At 30.0% G+C, this 16,615-nt stretch overlaps 1 protein-coding gene across 3 annotated transcripts in view; it reads left to right on the top strand.

Moving 5' to 3' along the window:
• Fstl5 (follistatin like 5) overlaps positions 1-16,615 on the top strand; it is a 722,640-nt gene that overhangs the window by 572,667 nt on the left and 133,358 nt on the right. For all 3 annotated transcript variants that reach the window (XM_076864750.2, XM_076864751.2, XM_076864749.2), the window contains exon 8: positions 13,487-13,648. In XM_076864750.2, the coding sequence (XP_076720865.1) occupies positions 13,487-13,648 (162 nt within the window). The remainder of the gene's footprint in view (positions 1-13,486; positions 13,649-16,615) is intronic.

Consider the following 16,615-nt stretch of genomic DNA (forward strand, 5'->3'; position numbering starts at 1 on the left):
ACAAAATAATGGCATCAAGAAAATGAAGAAATTGCCAGTGCTTCATTGTTTACTTACCAGTGACCTGACTAGTCACCTTAAATTCATTTTTGTTTTCAGTTAGAATGAAGTCACTCTTTTGGGTCAGTGATCTCTGACTCTGATTAAAATCAGGCTTCCAAATATCCAGGCTAGGCTGTTTTCATATTTTCTGGCAATAGTGCAATTTCTAAAGAAAAGTCAAAGTATGATAGTACAGGGTTGAGAAGAAATAGAGTTTTGTGTTATAGAGCTGTTATTTTTCATTGGATACTTCTGATATTAGATTAGAAGAATAATGAGATTAAAATAATTTGATTAGCTCTTCCCAAATATAGGGGAAAATGGTTTATTGTAATGCAATGAAGTTGTTTTGGGCCTCTGAGAAATGAATACAACAGCATTTGCGGTTTTATGCCTGTTAGTATTAAATTCATTAAGATTTTGAGTTAATAAATGTTTGCAGTTGTTCCATGTAGACAGTGAAGTTTCCAGAAAGACCTAAGTAAATGTAATTATACTAATTATATTTTATTTTCTTTGCTTATCTACTCATTTTAATTTTTAAGTATCTGAATGTAGTCTATTTTTAAATATCTGTAACTCTTTAAAATGGGTCAATTTTATATATTCTTGGAGCAGTTGGTCTTTCATGTATAGCATCTGATTATTTATAGTTTATGCTATAAAAACTGTTAAATTCAATTTTATTATGTGTTCAATACATATAAATGGAAGTATTTATTTTAACCAAACAATAGACAGTAATTCAAGTTTTTTGAAAGTTACATCTATTTGAGATGAATTATTAATAACTCACCAAAGTTATATAAATGTATTAGTTTATTTGAGCTATACACTTTAAAATACAATTCTTCAAGTATTTCAATCTGTCTTACATAATACAGATAATAATGTCATAAGGACTTTAAATTTGTATAAAAACTACTCAAAGTCCAGTAGAAACTTATATGATTACATTTATTTTATGAGTAGAACCACTCTGATGATACAAGTTAATTTAGGAATATGTTTTATTTTCAGTGCTATATTTCGCTAATTTCAAAATCAGCACTCACCCAGCATGTTAATATGGAAAATAAATAAAACATACTATAGCAAAATTTATTCAATTAATATTTATTTGTATGTTCTCTTAAAATTAAATAATATATATATATCCAATTTTTATACTTTGATTAAATTTTATTCACAAGTAAAATTCATACATTAGACATTCTTTTGCATCCTCTTCCAATTTAAATAATAGAAATATTTGATTACATTATGTAGAATAAATTTAATAATATGTAATCTTAATATGTAACATATTTTTACATATATGTAATATTGCATTATTTGATAAAGACATTGTTTTCCTTTACTTGATAATATACCAAATAGCCAACCAGATTAAAACAAATTTCATTTGAAGACAACTCCTATACATCAAATATCCTTACGAAATAGTCAATCTATAGAAATTCACCTTTATATCTCACCATTTGTATAACATATTAGAAAGCTTTTTAAAGATATTTATGATAGTGCTTTCAAATAGAATTTTAAATCCAGTGTAGTCTTTGTCAATGTATTTTCTCCTACATTGCCAATAAAAAGGAAAAGACAACTTCATAAAGTGCACTTCCTTACTAAAAATGACGATAACAAAATTATTTGAAATGTTCTCTGAAGGATTATTGACTTTTTAATTCAAACTGCCATCAGTCCTCATTTATATTTCATAATATGTAACCAAGGAAAAATACCCTATGTTTAAAAGCGTAGCTTGTCTCTGATATTAAGTAGTTGTTATGCCAATAACTTATCCTTCAGTTTTATATATCAGACCATCATTTAATACCAATAGACTAAATGAGACATGTATTTGATGAGTGAATTAATATTTTCAAATTATTATGTATTTGAATATTAGAGTTAATTTTTTTGATACTGTGAATTAGGATTCAGTTTAACAAATTTATTGTTTAGGGATTTTTTTCCCTGTCCATTCATAACTATACCAATTAAAAAGAAGCAACCAGGAATGCAGAAGAAAATTTAACTCTTATTTGAAATGTTTTCCATTGAGGAATATCAGAGAATATGTGGCCCATATGTAATCTATATTTTCAAATATAAATAATATAGAATGGATTGGTTGCATTGAGTTGATTAATGTGCTTCTTTCAAATAAATTCTCAAATATATTTAAATTGTTTTCAATTTTTTGCTATTCCAAAGACTATTGCAATCGATCCTTTCTTTGGCCATAAATCCTGTGATAAGAAAAACTTTTTGTATTAAAAACAGATGAGATAGAGAGGGAAGATGAGAGGGGAGGGGAGGGGGGATAGTAGGGGATAGGAAAGTCAGCAGAATACAACAGTCACTAATATGGTATTATGTAAACATTGTGAATGTGTAACTGATGTGATTCTGCAATCTGTATTTGGGGTAAAAATGGAAATGCATAACTCATTTGAATCAAATGTATGGAAGATGAAAAAATAAATAAATTTAAAAAAAATATTTATTGAGAGAGTTGTTATCTATTTTGGTTCTTTATATAAATCCTTTTTGAAAACTGATTTCCTCCCTCAGATATTAGAAATTGGATTTGAGTACTTGATTCTTTTTCACAACAGGTCCTGTTAATATACCAAATAGCCATTCAGATTAAACCAAATTTCATTTGAAGGCAACTCCTATACATCAAATATCCTTAGGAATTAGTCAGTCTATAAAAACTCACCTTCAAATCTCACCATTTACATGACAGAAGTCTTTTTAAAGATATGTATGATAGTACTTTCAAATAGAATTTTAAATCCAGTGTAATGGTGGTCTTTGTCAGTGCCTTTTCTCCTGTAGATCATTTGGTAGAGTGCTTGCGTAGCATGTATTGAAGCACTGGGTTGGATCCTCAGCACCACATAAAAATAAAATAAAATAAAAGCTATTGTGTCCATCTACTATACAAAATATTTTAAAAAAAGAAGTCATCAAGGGAAAAAAAGTGAGATACTTTCTATCAGTGTGTGTGTGTGTGTGTGTGTGTGTGTGTGTGCCACAAAAGCATTTATATATATGCTCGCCTGGTGGCTTCAGCTGTTCTCTTGATTGGCATTGCTATTACAGTTTCAGTAGATTTGTGAGACTGATACATTCCTTAGGCATCACATTTGTATATTCAGTGTATTGTCCAGTCACTAGAAAGAAGAGTGATGAAATTAACTTTGTATCTGTGAATTTTGGGTATGATGTGTAAAAACAATTCAAAATATATACATTAACCAAAGAGAAAGCTTCTGGGTAAACAAAGATTTTGTCTGTTGCCTTTTGCTGAGATATTGCCTATAGTAATTTTAACTGAGAACTAGAGTCATTTTCCCTGATTACCAAATTAAATTCTTGCTGGGGCAAAAGTAGAATTATATATATGATCATATATATGATTATATATATATTCATTCTTGTGTACTGGAGAGCATATATATAAATGCTTTTGTGGCATTTTAAAGAGCAAATGTTAAAAGTGTCAATGTGAAGAAGGAAATAGGTAGGATAAGCCTGCAACTCACATCTTATGGACCTTTTGTCCAGGCTGTTGGGGCTTCAGTCTCTCAGTTGTGTATGGGGATGCAAGGATTAAATAAGACAAAATCCACATGCCCTCCCACACACCGCTTATATCTTTATAATATATAGTTTTCTCACTTTTAGTAATTTCATTCAATTTTTTAAAATGTTAACATGTGACACAACACTATTTTATGCATAAGACAGAAAATAGAAAGAAAATAGAAAAGTTTAAATAGTTACCACATATATAATCATTGAATAGCAAAATGAAAATTCAAACTCATATCTGTCAGCCGAAATGTCACTGAATGACAAGTAAGATTGTATTTATTATATTAGAAGTTTCAAAGTCTGAGATCCAGAATTTAATTGAGAAAGACTTTCAAAAATAAAAATAAAAATAAACAAGCCTCTTAAATGTTAAGTATACATACAAAAGGATCACTAAGTACAATTAAGAAAATTCAGCTAATCTGGAAGGTTTGTTTTGAATGTGAATATATTTAAAATTTATTTTAGAGATAGTAAGAAGAGTAGACTTTTGTATATTAAATTAAAATAACTAAACCAGTTTTTCTATTGTACTCAAATTCTCACCTTGCATCAAAAATCTAAGTTGCACAGTCTTAGTCCATTTTCTGTTAGTATCTCAAAATACATATAGCTGGATAGTGTTAAAAGGAAAAAAAAAAAAGCCACTTGTACAGCTCATGTGTTTAGAGGCAGAAGTCCAAATAGTGTATCATTGCATAATTCTCAGACAGTTTTCCACAAAGTTTAATGCATTGAAGTTTCCATTTTTAATATTTCTGGAATGGCTGGCACTGGTAGTTATTCAAAACACACATTCACTGAATGAATACAGGGTTTCTTTCACATTACTGTTGATTGAAAATTGAGTAATTGTCTCTCAGTACAATCACATGTGGCATGTACCTTACTGTCTACAACACAATTCAAGTTTAAAAAGTGTATACACACAAATGTAATACAAGATACTCAGCATTTTCCCTAGGCTATCACACCCACATTCACTTGTGTACTGAAAATACTTTAGAACCCAATGCCAACTCTCTCTCTTAAAGCATTCTATGTTGATAACTTTTTTCTTTCCGTACCCATCATGCCTTTCTTTGTTAACTCTACTGCAGCACATGGAGTCCTAGGTTATAATTATTTGTTTCTTGGTTTCCATTTTGAACAGCACATACTTTGAGACTATGAGCTGTGTATTGTTCATCTGTATCAGCTTACGGTTTTATAGTTTTTGACAGATATCAGGTAACCCATATATGACTTGCATCAATTTTTCTCAGTAATATTTTCTCAATAATATTTTAAGATATTTTCACAAAGGACTTGAACACTATTTGTTCTTTAGATATTTTTGCAGATATTTAATGTTTGTTGCTTCATCAACTGCCTTTTCTTAAACTATTTTAAATGTTTGTTACTGATATTGATAAATATACAGTATGCTACATGCAAACGTATTAAATTTATTGATTCTAAAATTTATCTATGGAATCTTCTACATTTTAATTTACCCAATCATGCCACCTTAAAACATGTGAGATGTTCTTTATTATAATAAAAAGATGGTCCATTCTTTTTGTTTGTTGTCTTCAAGTACATGACTTCCCTGCAATTTATGAGATCATACACTTACTGGCTTTTAAACTCTTTATGTGGCAAATTATAGTAGGTGATGTTTGAATATGTGTAATAGATCTAGTATGTTATGTTGTGTTTCAATTTTAATATCCCAGTGAATTTGTTTTGATAATGTTTTATTTGGGATTTTTTGTCCATTTTTATGAACAAGATTGACCCATAATTATTCTTTCTTATAATGCCCTTATCAAATTTTGATGTTAAGATTATGTTGGCCTCATAATACAATCGAAAATTTTATTAGTTATTTATATTGCACAATAAATTATTACCCCCAAACTTAATAGATTAAAAATAGATATTTGTTATCAAATAATAAAAAGGAAGATAGATATAAATAAGATAAGAAACAGAGAAATGAGACAATAAAATTGAGACTAGCTTAGGTGGGTGGTTGAAAACTTGGCTTTTCCAAGTTTGCATTCAAATTGATCAAAACTGCAGTCATCTGAAAGCTTGGGTGGAGCTAGTGTATCTGCCACCAAGATGGCTCCCTCACATTGCTATTGTCAGGAGGCCTTAGTTCCATTCTGGCTGTTTTCATGGGGTCTCACTATTCTTTGACATATGAATATCTTCACAATATTAATTGAGTGTCTTTATGACAAAGCAGTTAATTTCTCCAAGAGCAAGAAGGATAATATAATATACTACTCATATTATCTACAGTGGGTACATCATAATATCCCTAGGGGATACCAGAAATTTCAGACAGTACTGAGATACCACCTCAGTCAATTAATAACCAGTATGGTTATTGAGTGACTAATAGATGGATACTATATAATGCATTGATACACTGGACAAAGGGATAGTTCACCTTCTAAATGGAAAGAAATGGGATAGCATGAGATTTCATCAAACTACTTAGAACAGTATGCCATATACCACATAGATATATCCTGTATTCATCAGATTGTGACAAAGGTGAATGGGGTAAGGGAAGGAGGATGGGAATGAGAAAGACAGTAGGATGAACTGGACATAACTTTCGTATGTTCAGATATGAATACATGACCAGTGTAGCTCCATATTGTGTAAAACAACCAGAATGGGAAGTTATCCTCCATGTATATATGATGTGTGAAAATGCATTCCTCTGTCATGTTTAACTAAAAAAGAACAAAAAAAGATACATTCTGTATTCACTTATCTTCTCATATCTATTTTCCATATTTGTGTACTTCTTTACTTTGTGGAAGATTTTTGTCTCAACAAAATTACTACTAGTTCTTTTTTCTTCAGTTGTATCTAATCAAGAGGTAAATAAAAAATTGGCACCATAATTTCTTTTCCAACTTTTTTTACATATCTAGCTTTTCTTTTTGACTTTTTAGTTGCAATAACATGTTTTATACTTTTCTAATTTTTCTGGTGTGTTTGTTTTCAGCTATTTACTCATTAAATATATGAAGCAAAGAAGTGTATATGATAATTTCAATTACTGAAATGTTGTGGTTTATTTCAGTTAAATGTTATTTGAGTATTTTTAAGTATTTTTTGAGTTACAGCCTTGAAATACTTTGTTATATGGAGAAAACCTTTGTGATAAATCATTTTAGAAATTATTTGAAATATAGAGACAATAATTTCTTCCAAGTGAGGATATTCATTTACTTCTGCTAGACACTTGTGGGTTCCAAAAGTCCTATCTTAAGTCTCTGAATATTTTGTGGTCACTTCAAAGTGATGCATCCAGTGATCTAGTGCAACAAAATTAGCATAGGAACATATTGTTTACTTCATTTCCTTCAGCCTACCAAAATACTTTGTTTCTCATTTGATTCACAGATATTGGCAAGGGTTGGATGAATGGATGCATGGCTAGCTAGATGAATAAGTATTTCTGGCCATCAAGAAGTTTGGGGACTTCATAGGAGTAGAAGAGGTAAACCAGCATATGTGAGTCAATGCAGGAACAGGGCCAAATTTAAAAAAAAAATGCATGAATTAATACATGGTTAAAAACCCCAAACTAAATCCTCTTAATATTTTCAATTATTTCTTTATATAAAATTATGTTTATTATATAATATACACATGTATATGTGTATTCATGAACTGCATAGCAATGTTTTAGTCAAGAATGAACTTCATGTATGAGAGTGGTTTCATAAAATTTTATCACCTCATGACTTTGTACTCAATTTGTGTAAGTAAACTCTATGATGTTAAGACCACAAAAACTTACGTAATGATGCATTTCTCAGAGCAAGTCCCCTTGTTAAGTGGTGTATGCCTGTGAGTGTATGTGTGTAGAAGGGAGGATATTTGATTGTTAATTAACTCTTACTTTCAGAATCTTTGCCTGTGTTAGAAGATATTCTTGAGGCAGAAAAAGCTCTAGGTCCCTCCCACAAGCTTTGAAGAACCTCCTATTTCTTCAATTCTTCATTATTTTCTAAGTTACTTATATTTCCAAAAATGCTTTCTGAAAACTTTTCAAGGATATTAAGTTCTACTCAGGAAGATATATGATTGGAGTCAGAGTCTACTTTTCCATTACTGGAAACAGGAAGTTCTCAAGTGATCTAGATTCTACTTGTAGCTATTGATTCTGCCTTTACTTAATGATTAACATTATGTTTAACTCATCTCATTGTTAATGTCAATGATTTTACATGTATAATGGATATAGCTTAAGACTTTTTCTTTTAACAATTAGTTAATAGAGTGTTTTTTAAAGAAAATTGATTCACCCAATCAAAATATATTTCATTTACCAGGAAGTATAACATTAATAGAATCTCATTATTAAATACACAGCCCATATCCAGGTTTTGTCATTTTTCCCAGTATTATATTCTATACCTCATTTTTCCTGTTTCAGGATACAATACGGGCTTCCTTGCTATAGTTAATTATTATGAGTCTCTAGGTTTTTAAAATCTAGAATCTTTCTTCGGTCCTTCTTTCCTCTTTTTATTAAGGCAATGTTCACAAACTTTTTAACCTTTTTCAAGTGTACAATTCAGTGGCTTATAATACATTTACAGTGTTGACTAGCCATTACTACCATCTAATCCTCACAAAATGTCTTCACCTAAAATAAAATTTATACCCATTAAGCCATTTCCCCCCATTTCTATCCCCTCTCAATCCACAAATCTTTCTGTCTTGATGGGTTTACCCATTTGAGACATTTCATATAAATGGACTCCTTCAATATATGGTCTTTTGTGTGACTTCTTTCAGACAGCATTATGTCTTAAATATTCACATTGTGCCATGTGTAAATATTTCTTTTATTATTTCCAAAAATAGCATGTTGTCTGACAAAGCCATGTTTTATTTTTCCATTATCATTTGATGATCATTTATGTTGTTTGTACGTTTTAGCTTTGTAAGTATTCATGTGAACATTGTTTGGAAAACCTTTTTCAATTCTCATGTTGTATAGAGGTAGATCTGGAATTGCTTATTAATATGACAATTCTGTGTTTAACGTTTTGAGGACCCATCAATTGTCTTTTCACAGTAGCTGAGTGCTTGCATTATTTAACACTCCCCTCAGCAATGTGCTTAAGAGTTCCCATTTCTTCAGATCTCCTTCTTGATGTATATAATTGTCTGCTTTCATTTCTTCATTTTAATAACCATTTAGCAAATATAAAGTGGTATCACACTTTATATTATAAGCAACTCAGTGAGACCCCATCTCTAAATAAAATTAATTTACATTGCTTTTTAAATATTTTTCAGGTGCCCATCAGTCATTTTCATTTCTTCTTTGAAGAAACATCTATTAAACTATTAATTTTGATCAATATTTTAATAGAGTTGTCTACTTGTGTTTTTTTTGTTGTTATTGTTTTTCTGAATTGTCACAGTTCCTTTTATGTACAGGAAACTAGTCTATTATAAAATATAATTTTCAAATTAATTTTTCTATTCTGTGAGTTATATTTACTCTTCAATAGTGTCCTTTGATGCACACACACACGAAAAATTAATTTGGATAAAGTTCAATTTATTTTTTTGTTCTTGATTATGCTTATAGGGGTCATATCTAACAAATTGCTGTCAAATCTAATGTTAACAAAATTTATTCCTATGTTTTTGGAAGAGTTTTGAAGTTTTATCTCCTACATTCAGAACTTTGGTTTTGAGCTAAATTCTATATTTTAAGTAGGTGTTTAAATTCATTTTCCTACTAGAGATTATCCATATTTTCTTGAAATATCTGTTCCTTGTCATTGTAATCAATTGGCCATAAATGCATGTGCTTATTTATGTACTCTCAACTCTATACAATTGTTCTGTATATTTAGCCTCATGGCAGTGTCACACTTTTTTGATTATTGTAGCTTTTTGTTAAGTTTTGAAATCAAGTCCTCCATCTTTTTTCTTTTCCTTAGGAAGTTTTTTTTTTAAATCATTTGAGTATCTTTGTATTTGTTTGTATTCCATTTGAATTTGAGAATTAGCTCTTCCTTTTCTTTATTTTAAATATATTTTAAAATTATTTATGACAGCGGAATGCATTACAATTCTTATTTCACATATAGAGCCCAATTTTTCATATCTCTGTTTGTATACAAAGTATATTCACACCAATTCATGTCTTTATACATGTACTTTGGATAATAATGTCCATCACATTCCACCATCATTTCTAACCCCATACCACCTTCATTCCCCTCCCACCTGGCCTTATCTAGTGTTCCTCCCCTGCTCCCCTTCTCTATGCCACCACGAATCAGCCTCCTTATATCAGAGAAAACATTCAGCATTTGGGGATTTTTGGTTTTGGGGGATTGGCTAACTTCACTTAGCATTATTTTCTCTAACACCATCCATTTACCTGCAAATGCCATAATTTTATTCTCTTTTATTTTGTTGAGTAATATTCTATTGTGTATATATGCCACCATTTTTAAAAATCCATTAATCTATTGAAGGGCTTCTAGATTGTTTCTACAGTATACCTATTTCTTTCTTTTCTTAAAAACGAAATCAGTTAAAATTTTATGCTGGCTGTGGTGATGTATGCCTGTAATCCCAGCAGCTCAGGAGGCTGTGGCAGGAGGATTGTGAGTTCAAAATCAGCCTCAGCAAAAGCAAGGCATTAAGCAACTCAGTGAGACCCTGTCTCTAAATAAAATACAAATTAGGGCTGGGGATGTGGCTCAGTGGTTGAGTGCCCTAACTTTACTCTCTAGTACCTAAAGAAATAAAAGAAACAAAAAATTTAATGAGGTACATTGTATCTGTGGATTAATTTGGGTGTACTACTATCATACTAACTGATTATTTCTATTCACCAACACAAGATGTGTGTAAATATATTTAATTTTTCTTTAAATCCTTCCAATATTGTTTTGTAGTGTTTATTATAAAACTCTTATTACTTTTTTGGCAGAATATTATTCCTTTTCTTTCCTTTTTTTTTTCTTTTTACATATATATGACAGTGGAATGTATTTTTGTTGAGGAAGTCAGTACCTAAGTCAGCATGATGGAAAGTTTTGCCTACATTTTCTTCTAGTAGGCACAGTATGTCTGTTCCAATACCTAGGTACTTTGAGTTGAGTTTTATGCAAGGTGAAAGAGATTAAATTTCATTTTACTACATATAGATTTACCGTTTTCCCCAAACCACTTGTTGAAGATGTTATCTTTTCTCCAATAAATGTTTATGGCCCTGTGTCTAGTGTGAAATAACTATATTTATGTGTGTTTGTCTCTGTGTCCACTATTCTGTTCCACTGGTCTCCATGTTTGATTTGGTGGCAATACTATGCTGTTTTTGTTTCTCTAGCTCTATAGTTTAGTTTAAGATCTGGTTTTGTGAGGCCTTCTGTTTCACTTTTCTCACTAAAGATTGCTTTGGCTATTTTGGGCCTCTTATTTTTTCCAAATGAATTTCATGACTGCCTTTTCTATTTCTATGAAGAATGTCATAGTATGGTTATCTTGACAATATTAATTCTGCCTATTCAAGAGCATGAGAGATCTTTCCATCTTCTAAGGTCTTTTTGAATTTCTTTCTTTAGAGTTCATAGTTTTCATTGTAGAAGGCTTTCATCTCTTTTGTTAGATTTTTGTTAGATTTTCTGTTAGGCTTTATTATTTATTTTTTTAGACTATTGTGAATGGAAAAGTTTCCTTAATTGCTCTTTCAGTGGATTCATCATTGATATATAGAAACACATTTGATTTATGAGTGTTAATTTTATATCCTGCTACTTTTAGATGTTTTCTGGTGGAGTGTTTGTTTGTTTGTTTGTTTGTTTTGTCTTCTAAATATAAAATCATGTTGTCTGCATAGGGATAGTTTAAACTCTTTTTTTCCTATTCAGATCCCTTTAATTTCTTTCTTTTCGTAATTGTTCTTGCTAGAAGTTCAAGGACTATGTTGGACTTATTTAGAATATTTCATCCATCAATGACTGAGTATACTTTCTTCTCAGCACCACATGAATTCTTCCCTAAAATAGATCATAACTTATGTCATAAAGCAACTCTTACAAATACAAAAATAGAGATAATACCTTGAATTCTATCAGATCATAATGGAATGAAATTAGAAAACAATAAAATAAGAATAGAAACTACTTTAATACCTGGAGACTAAATAATATGCCATTGAATGACCAATGAGTATCAGAAAAAAATCAATTAAATTAAAAAAAAAATTAGAGGTAAATGAGAATAGCAACACAACATATCAAAATCTCTGGGACACTTTGAAGGCAGTCCTTAGAGAAAAGTTCATTGCATTGAGCTCATTCATTAGAAGAATAGAAAGCTATAAAATAAACAACCTAACATTATAGCTTAAAGCCCTAGAAAAAGAATAGCAAATCAACAACAAAATAGTAGAAGGTAGGAAATAATTAAAATCAGAGCCAAAATCAATGAAATTGAAACAAAAGCAAACGAATGCAAAAAAAGCAGCAAAACAAAAAGTTGGTTCTTTGAAAAAATAAAGTTGATAAACCCTTTTGTAAGCTAATCACATGTAATGAAAAGAAAATATTACCATGGACCCTACTGAAATACAGATGATAATCAGAATCTATTTTGAAAATTCATGCTCCTAAAATAGAAAGTTTGGAGGACATAAATAAATTTCTAGAGATATCTGACCTATCTAAATTGAATCAGGAGGATATTGATAAGTTTTCAGAAAAGAAATTGAAGATTCCATAAAAGCCCTACCAGCAAAGAAAAGCCCAGGACCAGTCAGATTCTCTTCAAAGTATGCCATGAAAAAGAAAGAGAGGGAACCCTTCCAAACTCATTCCATGAAGCTAGGATCAACCTGATACTGAAATCAGACATAGATATATCAAGGAAAGAAAACTTCAGACCAATATCCCCAATGAGTGTTGTAGATACAAAACTTCTCAGTAATATGCAGGAAAATCACGTACAAAAATGTGTTAAGAAGATAGTGCACCATGATCAAGTGGTGTTCACCCAAGGGTGCAAGTTTGGTTCAACATATGGAAATTAATAAGTGTAATTCACCACATCAATATAATTAAGAATTATACTGGTAAGAATTCCATAACAAAATACAGTGCTTGACAAAATGCAGCACCCATTTATGTTCAAGACACTAGAAAAACAGGCATAGTAGAACATACCATAACATTGTAAAAAGCGGTAGACCTTACCAAAGGCCAACATCATTCTAAATGGAGAAAAATTGAAAGCATTCCCTCTAAAACTGAAAGAAAAAAAATTCTAAATGTTTATGCTTTGTATTCAAATGCAAATGGAACTATTATCTCAATCTAAATATGATTTAGTGAGAAAATGCTTTCCTTTCTCTCTCATTATGTATTTATTTATTTAGGTACTTCAATTCATTGAGATTTAATTCCTTATACTCCTTTATGACAATTTATTATTTTAATGTTAAAATTGTTCCATATATGGAAAATGGAAAGCTCTTTGATTTTTTTCCTGTGAACTTTTGATATGTGTAGTTTGTTCTTTGTGGACTTTTTTCATTTTTTAAACAAGTTACTAGATTCATATTGCAATATTCCAAACACAGTTCCAGAATTACTTTTTTCTTGTAAATATTTTAGTAGATAATTAGTGGATAATGGTATTTGTAAATTAAGATGTTATATAGATGTGCAAATCATTAAAATATACAGTTTATAATTTCTCATATTGCAAGTTTTATTTATTTGTTTTGGAATATCAACTGATATATATCTGTCTAATTCACTTTTTTTACTTTTTTTAGTTCCTCCAGTCATTCGAGTGTATCCAGAAAGTCAGGCAAGGGAACCTGGTGTAACTGCAAGTCTTAGGTGCCATGCAGAGGGCATCCCAAATCCTCAGCTTGGATGGCTGAAGAATGGAATAGATATTACACCAAAGCTGTCCAAACAACTCACTCTTCAAGGTACCTTTTCCTTGCTTTCCTTCACTCTCTTAAATTATCATGCAGAAGTTTTATACTAAAACGTTAACACATTTTATATTATTTGAGAAGAAAAGAAAATATGAGTCTTTGTGACAATAGAATGTAATGGATCTGAAATCACGGTTATAATTAGACATATTTGAAAGAGCCCTTTAATATTTTTTATGGTTTAAATAATAGTCTTGTCATAATGATTAAATATGCTATCCTTTTGTTGATATGTAATGTATTAAATTACATATCTTTTAAATACTTTTGAATTATAGCATATATGCTGAACAAAATAAATGGAACTCTTCATAGAAATATTTGGAAGTTACTTTTTCTATGCTTGAGTAATAGATTAAAATAGATATTGATAGATGGTTTTAAAAATCTTGATATCTTTAGTGAAGATTTTCTAGCATATTTTTTATCTAGCATATTTTGTAAAATAAAATAATTCATGTTAATAAATGTATTTCACATTTACATTGTATTAATTATTAATTTATTCCATTCTAAACAAAATATTATGCCAATTTTATTATTTTGAAATATACATATGATTAAACATTATTATATAGATTACAAACAATCACAAATCCACATTTCATAAATGGAAAATGGAAAATAAATTGTTATTAAAGGTCATATGTGTCAAAGTAATTTCATATTATTTGTTAATTATAGTAGCATAAAGGAAAGTTTAAATCCAATTTTCATTGTTAGATGTAGCACAATAGTCACTTCATTTAAAACAGATTTCATAGGCATTATATTCCTTATTCCATGTCTTTAAACTTCTTCAATTGACGTTAGTACAAATTGTATTTTTTATTATTTATATAAGCAGATGTTTCTATTATTATTCTACTTTGTTAGTGAAGAACTTCAATTAGTAAACCGTTTAAAATGAAGCTTTCTCAAACTCTTACTTATTTTTGCAAGTCAATATTAATGAGTCTATTAAAATATTATTCAACTTTCTAAACATGAATCCTAGAAATCAATATACTGATAAACTTAGATCTAACAAATTTATACACATAAACTACTGCTTATATCTCAGTGTTTATAACATAGAGATCAGATTAATTTGATTAATATAAACTAACAAAGTCTAAGTAGTTTCTGATTTTGTCATCTCTGACCCACTTAATAACAGTAAACTGTACTTACAAACATATATTTTGTTTCCACAGGTAGTGGGAAGACATAGTTGGAGGTTCTTACAAAATAGTTTATTAATTTTAGATACATAAGAAAATGGATAAAATTTTGAAAGGATAATAAGAAAAAAATTAAAAAGTAGGAAGGACAACCCAAGAGAAAAATCCGTGCACATACTATGGATACTATAGTGTCCCACTATGTTAGATACTGTGATTATATAATTTTCCAATTGTTCATCATGTGTTTCTTTAGTCTTTGTGTGTGAAGTTTAAGTCTAGGCAGTAATTGAATAATTGTGGTAATGTATGGGATAATATGTGAATAAGAGGAAGTAAAATTTCAAAACAACACAAATATTAATCCTGAACAGATTAAAATAAATAGAACAAAGAGAGTAAAAAATTAGCAGATTCGGGAGACCAAGCGATAGATACTAAAGAAGAAAAGAAGAGAAAGTTAAAAGTGGGAAAGAGCTCAACAATGTCAGGACACATAGGAAGATTACATAAGGTCATTAACATGTGTTTATCTGTTAAGCTTGTCCTTATGTCTCAGTAGCAATCAGTCTTCAATGTAAAGGCTGAAACAAACAACAACAACAAAAAATCCTTCCAGATTTTGAAAGTAAGAAAAAATTAACAAGTAGCTGCTTGTGGGAAAAGTTAGGACTAATGGATAATATCTGAGCAAGTATCAGTAGAGAGAAATGAGTGAGACAAAGGTTACAGAAAGAGCCCTGGAATCAATGAGAAAGGCTGGAAAATTTTCCGTGAAAACAAACAAACAAACAAAATAATTGTATTACAATAAGAAACATAAGAGAGTAACCATTTAAAGTAACAGCATAGTAGGATATGAAAAGATAAATATCTAAGTTAATATCTAGCTATAAATGTTAAGTAAAATGGATTTCAAGTAGTACTGAATATCCAGCAAACTGAAAACTGAATTTGAAAATTTATAAACTTACTTAAAGAATAGAATTGTAATTTACTCCCAGAACCAAGTACAGGGACTTCAGGGTAGTGCCAGGATAGGTTTGCATATTCTAGTTCTAGAAGTTAGTAGGGCAGATGTGTTAGGATGATAAATAGACAAAGAAATTGATAGTTGTGGTAATAGAGTGGAAAAACCTCCAGGAATGCATGTTTGGAAGATATATAAGAATATTGGGAAAGATAATTTAAATAATGAACAAATTCAGTTGAACTTGTGATGAAAATCTAGAGATTTTAGATGTAAGTTTTCAAAATAAAGGTATGATTTTTAGAGGGAGCTATATTTCATGTAAAACAAGAGGTTGACATGGGTTTCAATGTACTATTAATTCTCTAAAATTTAGAAGCAGGGTTTGTAATTCAAGGTCCACATAAAGTAAGATAGCTGTCAATTTTTGTAGATAAAAGGTTGAGTTTATTTTATTTATTTTTAGCATATAGCTGCATTTATTTCTTTAAAAAATATTGTGTATGGCTGTTTTAATACTGTTATGTCAGAGGTGACTCATTGCCACAGAAACTGTACAGCCCACAGAGCCTAAAAAATTTACTATCTGGCTTTTTTCAGCAAAACAAAACAAAAACCTGCCAATCTATGTTTTGAAGTAGAGTTTCTCAAAAAAGATTGGGGAAAAGAGGGTATGCAGTAAGCATTTCTAAGTAAAGAAAAAGTTTAAATTTATTCAAATGATTACTATTCCCCAAACATTCAGTCCCTCTCCATATTTATTCACATCCTTTCAGAACCACTAACTCCTAGGAATGGCATTCAAGTTTTTGCCACTGGTTTTCT

Source organism: Callospermophilus lateralis, chromosome 8, assembly GCF_048772815.1.
Source record: "Callospermophilus lateralis isolate mCalLat2 chromosome 8, mCalLat2.hap1, whole genome shotgun sequence".
Lineage (NCBI taxonomy): Eukaryota > Metazoa > Chordata > Mammalia > Rodentia > Sciuridae > Callospermophilus > Callospermophilus lateralis.